A 12,161-nucleotide genomic window follows, 5' to 3' on the forward strand; every position below is an offset into this window, starting at 1 on the left:
TCCAAACTATGCAAAGGGCCCAAATGTCCATCAACTGATGAATGGATAAAGGGGATGTGGGGTGTGTGTGTGTGTGTGTGTGTGTGTGTAATGGAATATTACTCAGCCATCAAAAAGAATGAAATCTTGCCTTGCAATCATGTAAATGAAGCTAGAGTGTATTACGCTAAGCAAAGTAAGTCAAAGACAAATACCACATGATTTCACTCATGTGGAATTTAAGAAATAAAACAGATGAACATATGGAAAGGGGAAAAAAAAAGACAGAAGGAAGCAGACCATAAGAGACTCTTAATGATAGAGAACAAACTGAGGGTTGCTGGAGGGAAATGGATGGGGGATGGGCTAGATAGTGCTGGGCATGGAGGAGGGCACTTGTTGGAATCAGCCCTCAGTGTTGTATGTAAGTGATGAATCACTAAATTCTACTCCTGAAACCAATACTGCACTATATGTTCTGTGTGTTAACTAACTAGAATTTAAAGAAAAATCTGAAAAAAGAATAAAATAAATAAACAAAAGGAGGAAGAAAGTCCCCTCTCAGACATCTGAAGACAACTTTTGGAGATGTATGTCTTACCAATGTCCTCACGTACCTGGCGTGTTTGACATAATACTTCCCCTAGCTTTACATGAAGTATTTCTTTAAAGTGCTTTCAAACGTGTGCCATTTATCTCCATAGCACTTCTGTGAGAAAGCTTCCAGCAGATAACTACTCTCTCCACCTCACAGATGAGAAAACTAAAGGTGTGAGTCATTACAAGATTAACCCAGGAAACTGGTAGCCAGACTAGGATAAAGAATAGAACCGATCCCCAGGCCAGAGATCTGGTCATGTTTTCTTATGTTAAAAGTAACCACAGAAGACACAGAGGGTCCTGTCTATACAGGAATGCTCTGCATGACTGAAGATTTCCATGAAGTCTGCTCCTAGCAACTTAAATATTCCCATAAGATGGTAACTCAGGGCACATCTCCTTGAACATTTGCTGTTAAAACCAACTTTTTCAGGGGGAAAGATAGTCATATGTGCTGTATTTATTATGCATGTAATTAAAACAACTTTGTAAGAGTTAAGGATAAGGATAACCCTACTTTTGATGTCTCGCTTAGGAGATATTTTTTAAGCAAGGCTCAACTTTTACGAAGAACAGGAATACAAAAAAAAAGTGGATTAAGAAACTAGCACTCATACATTTGGTAGTTTTATAGAGACCTCTTAAATACAATTTTTGGCTTGTTCTCTGTGGACCCAGAACTATACTATCAACCCTAATACTTGAGTGGGCTATCACATAATATCCTTATGATCATTTAATCTTCTCACTCTGCCCCCTAACAACCCAAATGACATGAACAGAAAAAATAAATAAATAAAAAACTCAGCCCAACAGCTCCTTAAAAAAAATAAACCCACATGAATAAACAAAGTTGGTAGAGTCTTTCCCAGAAAATATTACAGCAGTTCTCAAAGTGTACTCCCCAGACCAGCTGAATCAGTTAGAAATGCAGGCCTCATCCCAAAATAACTGAACTGGAAATTCTGGGCTGGGGCCCAACTATTTGTGTTTTAACAGCCCTGCCGGGGACTCTGATCTATGCTAAAATTTGAGAACCACTGTTCTGAAGGAAGGGTCGGCAATATTTCGAGCAGTTCACCTGATGACAGCTTGATGGGGAAAGTGACCCCACCACAGAATACCAGTTCACGCCTCTTACCTCCCGCGGCTCTCCAGCTGCCTTCTCCCTCGCTGTGCTGTCCCTGTGTGGAGAATGTGTCACCTGGGTAACATTCTGCTGCTCTGTTTGTTCTGGTTTGCGAAGGCTTGGGATCCGATTCAAAGTATCTTTCAATTGTTTATACTCTGCAACTTGTGTCTGTGTATAAATTGCACAATTGGATGCAAATTGTACAATTTGAGGAGGGAAAGAGATACATTGTTCATGGATGGACATTAGGGTTCACTGGAAGACTAAAGTATTATACCGAAGTACAAATTAGGAAAAATATGCAGATTATTTCCATGCATTAGCTATTCTTACTTGGACAAGCTTAACCATTTTTAAGCACATGCAAATGAGAATTAGACATAAAGGGAGCAGAGAAAAAAATATCTAAGACAGATGTTAGTTTCTCATGCTATGTTAAACAGTCAGAATTTTTATAAATAACTTCCTAGTATAAATATCATTATTAAAAGACAGTTTGCAATCAGTTTTACAAGCATTAAAAAATCTGTTTAAAAATTCACATAATTATATAAATACAAGTGCAGATATCTTTTACCAATATGGTCTAAGTAATGTTTTTCAGTGGAAAGGAATCATAAGCTTAAAATAAGCAACTATATAGATATACATATAAAAACATTAGCATATATATATGTATATATATATAATCGCTCAGACCACACCCTTCTGCCCATCAGCCTGTGCTCAAATACGGTCCCTTACTTTCCAGAATGCTTACGGTATTGTGCTCTGAAGATTTAGAAAAGGAATAGCATAGGCATGAAATAAGCCTAGATTTTTATTCCTCAGCTGTGAACCTTTCTTCTAAGGTGATAAAGGCACTACTGTAAGTATTAAACTACAATATACTCTTATAGCTGTGTCTGTGTATACGTGGTGGTGGTCTGTATGTGTGTGTGCATGTGCAATATTTTTAACACAAGGAACTAGAAAGGCAGAAGAAAAATCAAATACCTTAACTAAGAAAATCAAGAGACACTGCTCATACTTAGCTCATGACATACACCAGCACTGTTATCCCAAAACAGAGATGCTGTGTGTGTAAACACACACCCACGTAAACACAGAGAACACAGCAATCTTTTCTGAACAAGTTTCCCAGCCAATGTGCACAATAGAGCAGGTGAGTGGAGGTGGGAGTCCAGATGGCACCCCACTGCCCCAGCCGTGCACCCTGGCGTAGTGCTCTTTCACCCCAACGAAGAGGGGCCTTTTGAGTTTTTTTTTTTCCAATTCACACAAAGGTGAAGAAGTTTTCTCACTAAATCTATCTCAGGGGAGCGCTTCCTTATAATTTGTACAAAGGTATGCCATATGGCTAATGATGGCCCTTATCCCAGAAATCTATCAAAACATTTGCAAACCAACTTTGGAGGTCAAAGGAAAAAAAAAAAAGACATCCACATAGTGATACTTTTAATAAATATTTCTCCTTTCTCCTCCTCCTAGATACATATTTGAAAGCAGTAATGCTGCAGCTGTCAAATATTAGTGTGCACTGAGAATAATCGAAGGATCATGTTAAAAATGCAGTCTCCTGAGCCCCCAGTCTAGAAATTATGACTCGACGGGGTGTGGGGCAAGGCCCGTGGAACTGTGAAGAGGGAAAGTCTCCAAAAATGCCTGCTTACAAGTTACACGTGACCGTGACGTCCGCAGGCCCTAAACTAGAAGCTCAGATCTGGTCTGGTCACTGATCTTGGGCCAGCTATTTCATTTCTCTTTGACCTCACTTTATTTAGCTATAAAAAGGACACAATGTAATAACTCAGTAGACTGTAAATATTAAATAAAATCCTGTATAAAAGTTCTTATGAAGATCCCTGGCAAACTGTAAACTCAAATTCTATTCTATTCTTGCTTTTCTCTGCACTCAACTACTTTTAAAAATCAGGTTGTCAAGACCCGGTCTGGTAAGATAATTTACGTAAGAAATGTAGGTGCCTGCAGCAGTATTTATTTTCTAAGGAGAGCCAGGGAAAGTACTACTATGGGGATCAGAGGGGGGACTCTAAGTGCTGCACCTAGTTCTGGCATAATGATTTAGGGGGTGGGGGTGGGGGTGGGGGTGGGGCGGGTGGGCAGGAGAACTGCAGCCCCCCATCAAAGGAGCAGAAAAGATTTTTAAAGAAATAGAATATGATACGTAAGCTACATAAAAATATTTTTTTCTACTACAAAATCCTGTCCATAACACTCCCAGCAAGCTTACTACGCAATTTGGTTTTGGTCATTTGTAAAATGCATTTTTTACTTACATTTCTCTGGATTTTCAAATTGTTGCTTAGCCTAATGTCTGTGGCCATGATAGCACACAGAATACTCAAATTGGTTTGTCACGTTTTTCAGCATGAAAAACAGCCTCAAATAAATTCCTGGTAAAATTTTTATAAAGAAGGTTTTGAATGAAATAATCTCCCAAAGTCAATTTGATTTGTACACACGTGAAAAATTACCACACAGCTACAGTTTCAGAGGGAGATACTCAATGACTACCTTGAAAAGGAGTCCCACAAATGCAGATGCTATAGTCTCTAAGACGGGCCAGGGCCCAGCATATTACCTTTCTTATAGTTTTATAAAGACAAGAAGTAACGCATAGTCTCCTGAATTGGACAGATAGTTGGTGTTCCTCTTAATTCTTCCAACAGAAAAAAAAGTGCAGACCCAGTGACTAAGCTAGCCATTTCTACTGGTTTGCTTCTACTAGAAAGCTGTAAATCACAGTATGGTACTGCCTTAAAAAGCTCTCCGACACTTGTATTTGTTCGTTTGTTCATTCAGGAAATATCCACTACAGGCCCGCTTTGTGCCAGAGACTGTTTGAGGCTTTGAACAAATGGACCTTACGACTCTTGTTTTCCTTCTCCACTGACATGAGATCTCTTATTTCCTGTTAATTTGACCAACAATTCATAAGCCTAGTCCTAAAAGGAGTGTCTGTAGGCTGGAAAGCAGAAGTGAGGGAGGGAAGGATGGAAGAAAAAGTCTGACAATTATTTATTTAGGTAGCTAGCATCATAAAATCCTATAGATCCTACAGGAAGAGTCATCAAAAGGGTGGAGAGCAGCAGAGACCAGATACAAGGGATGATTTCTGTAGTTTAAACAAGTATTAGACCACTGCATGTAGGGGCTGCTGGAGAGTAGAGATAGTCATAGGTACCACACTACCAGTGCAAAAAATCATCATCATCATCATCATCATCATCATCAAAGGCTTATTTGATATTCTCTTGATTGAATTTTGAAAGCATGCAGGATCCTCAGGATCAGGAGAGCTCTGTCCTAAGGAACTTACTGAAGATTGGCTTGTGAGAGACTACATGCATAAGGAATTTGGAAAGGTTAAGCAGACTGTAACAAGAACCAATAGAGGCTGCTACCCTGCTAACCTGCGCAGCAGCTAGTGCACTCTTGTGGTCTTCCAAAGTCACTACAAGTTGTTCGTGCTCGGAGAGTAAATTCTTATGCTGTTGCTACACAAAAAAGAATTTTACATGTTGACATTTAACATTCTAAGACAACTTCTGCTTTGGCTGACAGCGGAATGGGCACCCACACGCAGCTTGCCTGCCTGGCTGTTTGTTGTTCTCATAGCATTTGCTAAGTTCAAAAATCATCGTAGAGAGAAGATTCTATGAATGTAGTATTCTGAAACCGACAATGTGCTACCTCAACGTCATAATCACTAATCGCTTCTCAGCCTTTTGGCTAAGATCAAGTGTAGTATCAATATCATAATCACGATGAAATCAAAATCAAAGGAACATCTCATTATTAATAAAACTTGGTAAACACAAAGCTTATTAAAATGCAACCATCTAGCAAAAGAATCATTTCAGTACGAACGAAAATGCATTTTCAGACCATCCTTTAGCTCACGATGCAGAAGTGGAAAAAGTACTGGGCACGCTCCAGTTTACACAAAGCCCAAAACAACAATGTGGATTTGTAATGCAGGTCAATTAGGGAATAACATCTAAAGACATTCTGCAAAGTAAAGCAGGCCAATAGTAAACAGTCAAATGCTCAGTTCTGTTTTACCTTGACGTCTTGAAGCTGTGTGTGCATGTCTTGGTGCGCTTTCCTTAGTTGTCTATTCTCTTCTCTCAAATTGTACACGGTTTCTATTTTTGAAAAAGAAAATAGTGCCTAAAGCCTTGAGATTTTCTGGCTTTTGATTCCATTAGTTTCATATCTGAAACTTCACATAACTATTTTTAGGATTTGTTTTTAACTTTGATAGTATAATAGGCCAAATCAACCAAAATTATATCATTTGGGGATGTGGCATGGGTTCAGCCGGACATTCCAAAACAATCTGGTTTGATAGTTTAAATACTTTTAAAGAAGCTACACAGTGTAGAAGTTAAGGAGTTGTAATTACTCAGTAGTTAAAAAAATGACATATTTCTATTAATAGGCAAGTCCTTAGGAATAAAATGTAATGGGCAGGAACAGTATAAGATTTGAGTCTCTCCACAAATTAAAAAGAAAGTTATCAAAAAGTACAAATCCTCCTTCTATAGCATGAATAATTTCCACAGACCCCAAAGGGTATTTCAATTACAAAGGCAACTCAAGAAATAAGAGACAGAGAAAAATCTCACTTACCTGTTGAAAAATTCTACATATATTTTCTTTCCCCTACCATTGAGTTCTTGACTGATGCAAATTCTCCCACCAATAACGAAAGGACAGTTTTCTCCAGGGCTATAATGTAAGACCATGGCTGTCCAAGTAAAGTCCTATAATCTCTCCAATCTCAAGCCTACTGTTCAGGGAACAGCTTCAGTGACTTAAAGATTCCAGGCCCAGCTCTCTTACCCTCCTGGTGATTTTCTCACGTTCACTATATCTGGGCATTAGATGCTATGAACTGTTAGCTCCAAGGCTGAATCTAACTCACATGAGTTTTTTCTTTTTTTTTTCTCTCTCTCTTTTTTTTTTTTTTTTTGGCCCCTGCAGTGTTGACCTATGCAGAGTGTTCCACATTTGAACAGTTGTCACCACTTAAAAATCAAGAATCTGGGTCTACGAATATTTGGCAACACGAGGCTAAATCTCATGTGACAATGCTCAGCAGAAGTTGAATGGTGGCAGGATGACAATATAATTCATTTTTCAATGGGAGGTACCTTTGAAAGTGAAAGGGGATGCTGTTAATAACAATGCTGAGACAGCAGCTGTTAAGTCTGCACAGTGCTGGGCAAACCACCCGAGTGGCAGACAAAACCCTAACTCTGCAGCGTGGCACCCAGCGCTGAAGAAAGTGCCCATCACCACCTCTCACCATATTTTCTGTCCACTTTTACTCCTATATAGTCCCTGCCTAACCCCCTGAGCTTTGGACTGGTGATTGGGTTTAGGGGAGAGATCAAGAACAGGGTGGGAAGGAAGGATTTTGACTCAAAGGTCAAAACAGGACACCACTGGCAATCCAAGGACACCCTAAATGTGTCGTTGGCTGGATGGGGGCTTCAGTAGACACACATGCATACACACATGCACATGCAAACATGCATATACACGCCTACATGCATGCACACACACAACACCCAACCCACTAGCTTATAAAGGAGTTTTGGATTATAAACTTAAGGCAGTTGCCTCTGTACTTTAACTGTATTGACTTGAGTTATTTAATTTTATTAAGCCTCAGTGCCTTCATTTGTTAAATTAGGCTAAACACAATGCCTAACTTACAGGTTGTTATGAGAATTAAATGAAAATAATCGCATGAAGAGTTTCACCTGGTACTGGCACATGGTAAACATTTGCTGAGTGCCAGCTATTATTTTCACAATAACAAAAAGAATACTTACTTAAACTTATATGCTCCCAGCTCATCTCCCCAGGATTCTAAATTCCCTTCTGGTATCACATTAAACTACCACAGACTGCCTGGTTATTCACCTTAGTTGCCACTAATCTGCATCTATCACAGTATGCTTTAACTTACTATCTAAAGCTTTTATCCAGGAATCATAATCACACAAAAGTGCTGATGTAAAAACTGCTTATAAAAGTGTCATCAAACACATCTTCACACCCGACTGTTTAAGGCCTCTGTGAAATTTCTTTCAAAAATTAATTGATACCAGAAATACGTACCATTCTCTCTCACCTCCTTCTCTTACTCTCTGTTTCTCCCTCCCTTGCTCAACACACAGTGTAGGTATATTCTCTCTTTCTGATGATGAGAACCCTATCACTTACTGCATTTCCTTTTCTGTCCTGGCTGCCAGCAAGTTGAGACCAGGTTACGAGGCTTGCGTTATCTTAGTACACAGAATTCACATACATGTGTCCTTCTCTTTGCCATGGTTCTGATTTATCACTTCTGTATTTAATTTGTTAAAACTCTACTCTACATGAGCTTTATTTCAAAGAAATGAATACAGAGTAGACACAAGAAAACATGATTTATATTACCTCTGTGAAGACTTTTCTCTGTTATCTTAATGACCCCCACCATCTGCCATATCACCAACAAGCCAACACCCCTGCCAGTCTACACCTTTTGGGTATCATCTGCTGACACCTGGCCCCTCTCTCAAGACCACCTGAACTCCTTGTAAACTGCTTCTATGGCTACCTAATTCCCATGTGCCTTTTTGCTGTAACTTATTATTTTGAAGTACTTACAGACAAAACATTGCAAAAAAAAAAGTACACAGAGGTCCAAAGTATCCATCACTCAGCTTCCCTCTATGATGATATCTTATATAAAATCAAAATACTGTTTGGTACAGTATAATTAACTGGGCCACAGGGCTTCCTTGGATTTCACCATTGTTTTTGCAAGCATTATGTGCCTTTTTACACCAACTCTCGCACTCCAAACTTATTTAGCATCTGAAGAGCTGATTGTAGAATATTTCCCCTTTTAAGAATTTACATGTACTCAGAGAAGTGACACATATTGCTTCATATTAGTATGAAAATGCTTCATGCTGATGCTGATTGTGTGTCAGTAACTGTTCTAGGTGCTGTACATAAATCATTTAATCCTCACACGAACCCTAGGAGGTTGATAACTTGTTATGAATACCCCAGTTCTACAGACAATGGCAATGAGGTGTGTGGTGATTATAGAGCCTGTCCATGGTCATGTAACTAGTAACTGAAGAGGCCAGAATTCACCAGGGCACTCTGACTCTGGGGCCTGAGCTTTTCAGAGCTACTGCTAGCAATCAACAGGTAATCTTTTTGGCCCCTTGGAGACTAGGAAATGCACGGGGCAATTCTGATCATCAAAATGACCATGCAGCATTGCTGGCATTTTGTGGAGAGGGGTCAGAGATGCTAAATATCTTGCAATACACATACAAAGAGAACTGTCTTACCCAATGAGACCAACGTGCCCCACCAAGAACCACTAAGTATTCTAGGGCGCCTGGGTGGCTCAGTCGGTTGAGCGTCCACCTTCAACTCAGGTCATGATCTCACAGCTCATGAGTTTGAGTCCCGCATCGGGCTCTGTGCTGAGAGCCCAGAGCCTGGAGCCTGCTTCGGATTCTGTGTGTGTGTCTCTCTCTCTCTGCCCCTCCCCCGCTCACACTCTGTCTCTCTCTGTTTCTCAAAAATAAGTAAACGTTAAAAAAACAATTAAGAATCACTATTCTATTCTGTTTCCCTAAACAAACACAAAGAGATAAAGATAAATGTGAAACGTTATGAAGAAGTAACCACATGTGGGGGCGCCTGGGTGGCTCAGTGTCCAACTCTTGATCCCGGCCCAGTTTATGATGTCACAGTTCAGGAGACTGAGCCCTGCTTCAGGCTCGGCACTGATAGCACAGAGCCTGCCTGGGATCCTCTCTCCCTCTCTCTCTGCCCCTCCCCGGCTCACACTCTTTCTCTTTCTCTCAAAATAAATAAAATTAAAAAAAAAAAAAAGAAGTAACCACAGGTAAGTGTGAATCAATCGCCATGTAAAACAACAAACAAAATACTATTGTTTTACAGAAACATTAATATGAGCAGTTATGTCCACATAAACTGGCTAATTAGACTTTCAAATACCTTTTAGCTTAGAAAGTTCTTGCTCTTTCTCTTGCTGCAGCTGCAGGTATTTCTGCTTATGGTCATTAAACGTCCTACTGAAGTCTTCTCCTTGCTTGCGATGTTCCTCCTCCAAGTCGCTGTGCTGTTTCTTCAGCTCCTCGTGTTGACTCTGCAAAGATGAGAACTTGAGCAGAGATGTGTATTCCCTAAATTATCCCAGAGTCTATAGCCTTTCTCTCTGGGGAAAGAACAGGTGAAGTAGCAGGTTCTGTCTTCCTCAGGTTGCTTTTAATTTGGGCAGTTCCCCTCCATTTCCCTTACATTTCAGACCAGCGGCTTGGGATCATGGCCAAACATAATTTTCTCTTTAATTTTTAACATCGGTAAAACAACAAGAAGTCAGAAGTTAGCAATGGAAAGGGGGGGGGAAGGATTTGGGGAAATTCCCAGGGGTTCAAATTGCTGCAGAGACAAGGTAAAGATAATGGAAAAATTATCCCTCCACAGATATTCCAGACTTTCAATCTAATGTTTTCTCAGCAACATTTTTTTATTTCCCTTCCTTACTTTTCAGCCTTCCTGGCAACTCAGTTTAAAGAAAAAGGGGAAAAAAGTGATATTTTTCCCTTTGGGGGAAGTAATAAATCTTATTTACCTTACTCCTAGTTATAATACTACACTGTAATCATAATCTAGGTAAATGCTACAATATCCATATGCTTAATGAAAGGATGGTCTGCTTTAATCCATGCACTGCTTTCTTGATCCAGGAAAGGTTCTGGTTTCAATGAAAAGCACTCACTCTACTGACACAGGAGAAAAGACAATACCAAATAAAAAGCCAGGCGGGGAGGGAGGGAGGGAGGTTGAAGGAAGGGGTGGAGACCCTGACAGGGTTTTCCTGCTGTGCAGAAGGCTTCATGAGATCCAGTCTTCTCTTCTAGCTTCACAGAAATAATGAATCTCCCCCCCCGCCCCCCCCTCTTTCTCTCTCTCTCTCTTTCTTAAGTCGTCTTGACCCACAATAGTTTTACCCAAGAATCAAGGAAGGAAAAGCTTTAAATATAAGTTGTGTTCCTGTAGCAAGTAAAAGGACACATTAAATATTAGTAACATGAATGAGGCATTTAATTCTACTGCCTCCAACGTGCCTAAGATGAAAGCAAATATCTAAGGTAGACCACTGTGAGAAATTAAACAAACAAAAAGCCTTAAAGGATAAAGAGAAGAACAGAATTAAAAATCAGGTGACCAGACACTGTTTCACCAAAAAAAAAAATGTGTAATAAGCTGAATGGTTGTGTGTGTGTGTGTGTGTGTTTATAATTGGGTGATAAGATGAGGGGACATCACAATTCTACATCATTTTTAGTGAAAAATGACAATGTGCTGTATTACCACACAAATCAACCTTCCATAAGCTTTCCTTGATCTTGTAAGTTACTTAGTTCTTTCATCCATGCATGAAGAACAACTTTAAATTACTCACTTTCAACATCTGATGTTGCACATTCAACGCACTGTATCTACTATTGGAATCTTGCTGTAAATTGAAAAGAAAATGGTTAACACAGAGATAACGAATCTGGCTCTCTTGCTAAACATGGCTTAAAGCACTTAACAGAACAATTCCACCTATTTCACTTATATAAGCCACAATGAATTCTATGCTCTAACCAGGATTTCTCTGGGGCCATCTCTTTATTTAACGGCAGGAAGAAGTTTCAATGTTCCTCAAAGTTTGCTACATTTTAGTAAAGAAACAGTAAGACATGAAGTCATAAAACAGCACCCTGGCAGGGCCCCTGGAAATGATTTACTTCCCTTCCCCTCTCCAGTTGAGACGAACCGAGGCTCAGATGCACAAGGTCCTTGCCCTGAGACACAGTCACTGTGCATGGCGCGTGGCTGATACACTACGCCAGGTGCTCTGAGGGGATGGGGGGATGAACCAACTTGCACCAGGCCTCACAGTCTCTGCAAGGTTTAAGAAAGGGAAGAGAAAAGGTGCTTTCCTTCCCTGGGTTTCCGCGGGTAAGGAATTCTCCATGTGTCACTTTACCCATTTCACAAGTGAGAAACCGAGAAAGGATAAGGACTCCAAGCTGAGGGCAAACACTTGTTTAGTAGCAGAGCCAGGACTGAAACCTGAGCCCAAGCCATGTTGCAGCAGTGTACAATTTGTGTCCCAGGGGAACATCTTTACACACGGGCCTCACACATTTCCACAGTCCTAGACAGCCACAAGCACTCAGGGCACAAGATGCCTGACAATTCTCCCTCCCCGTGCTGTTCTATCTGACGTGCTGCACCCCATCTCCAGCACAAGTACACTCCCAGCCATTTCTGGTTTTCTTTTTTTTTTTTTTAATTTTCAAAATGAACTGCATTTTTC

The 12,161-nt window shown here is 40.1% G+C and overlaps 1 protein-coding gene and 1 pseudogene across 4 annotated transcripts in view; one reads left to right on the forward strand and one right to left on the reverse strand.

Annotated features, from left to right (window-relative positions):
- Window positions 1-12,161, reverse strand: part of GOLIM4 (golgi integral membrane protein 4) — a 79,963-nt gene that overhangs the window by 19,630 nt on the left and 48,172 nt on the right. For 2 of the 4 annotated variants that reach the window (XM_047099414.1, XM_047099413.1), the window contains exons 4-8: window positions 11,256-11,309; window positions 9,785-9,935; window positions 5,801-5,883; window positions 5,149-5,232; window positions 1,721-1,879 (exon numbers count right to left, since the gene is read on the reverse strand). In XM_047099414.1, the coding sequence (XP_046955370.1) occupies window positions 1,721-1,879; window positions 5,149-5,232; window positions 5,801-5,883; window positions 9,785-9,935; window positions 11,256-11,309 (531 nt within the window). The remainder of the gene's footprint in view (window positions 1-1,720; window positions 1,880-5,148; window positions 5,233-5,800; window positions 5,884-9,784; window positions 9,936-11,255; window positions 11,310-12,161) is intronic. The other 2 variants (XM_047099416.1, XM_047099415.1) reach the window with 1 other exon arrangement.
- LOC124527468 (uncharacterized) lies at window positions 5,448-5,528 on the forward strand (annotated as a pseudogene).

This window comes from Lynx rufus, unplaced genomic scaffold (genome assembly GCF_022079265.1).
Source record: "Lynx rufus isolate CCGP_SWC_20201006 ecotype Redwood Valley unplaced genomic scaffold, mLynRuf1.p SCAF_5, whole genome shotgun sequence".
NCBI lineage: Eukaryota > Metazoa > Chordata > Mammalia > Carnivora > Felidae > Lynx > Lynx rufus.